The sequence below is a fragment of the Egretta garzetta genome, unplaced genomic scaffold (genome assembly GCF_000687185.1).
Source record: "Egretta garzetta isolate BGI_Z169 unplaced genomic scaffold, ASM68718v1 scaffold456, whole genome shotgun sequence".
NCBI lineage: Eukaryota > Metazoa > Chordata > Aves > Pelecaniformes > Ardeidae > Egretta > Egretta garzetta.
In genome coordinates, this window is record NW_009259972.1 from 114,578 (window position 1) to 115,276 (window position 699).

Below are 699 nucleotides of genomic sequence, written 5' to 3' on the forward strand. Positions count from 1 at the left end.
GATGTGAAATGGGTGTGGATGGAGAGCTGGGGGGGGCAATGGAGGGGTGTGAGCCCACAGCTGGGACCTGCCTGCCCGCGGGGTGGGGAATGAGCCCCCAAAAAGGGGGTGGCCACCCACAGCCAAGAGCATCGCGCTGTTTCCCTGCCACCCATCTCCCCCCAGCGTACCCAGGCAGTGGCCCCGGGTCCCCAGCCCAGCACCGTCGTTATGGAGCCTGGAGCAGACGAAATCCTGCCCCTTCCCAACCAGGCTGCAGCCGGGCAGGGGGCCCAGGGCGCTGTGCGCCAACCCTACCTGCTCGCAGGACACACGGACGTCCTCGGAGGGTGCCCAGACTACAGACACCCCCGGAGGACACTGGACCATTCGGCTTTGCTGTAGTTTCTTCTGCCACCCGGTGCCCACGGCTCCGGCTTCCAGCTCTGTCCCTTTGGCCAGGACGGGGCGAGCAGAGCCCGGGGACGTGCCCAGGAGCCAGGGGTTGGGGTGAGGGGGCTGGGGGCAGCTTCCCCTGTGCCTCTTGGACGAGTTGGGATCAAACCGGGTCGCTCCCACAGGGGGGTTGCCCGGGGGTGGGGGATGAGACAAGGGGACTAAGGACCGGGGTGGGCACGTGCCCGGGGCACAGCTCCAAGGGGAGCCCCGTGCGGCCGGGTGATCCAGGGTCTTGCGGCATGGCCGCGTGACAGCATGAAA

General features: G+C 68.1%; 1 protein-coding gene across 1 annotated transcript in view; it reads left to right on the plus strand.

Moving 5' to 3' along the window:
* Positions 1–210: 210 nt before the first annotated feature.
* Positions 211–699, plus strand: part of LOC104127641 (serum amyloid P-component) — a 2,042-nt gene continuing 1,553 nt past the window's right edge. The window contains exon 1 of the mRNA XM_035895845.1: positions 211–329. Coding sequence (XP_035751738.1) covers positions 211–329 — 119 coding nt within the window. The remainder of the gene's footprint in view (positions 330–699) is intronic.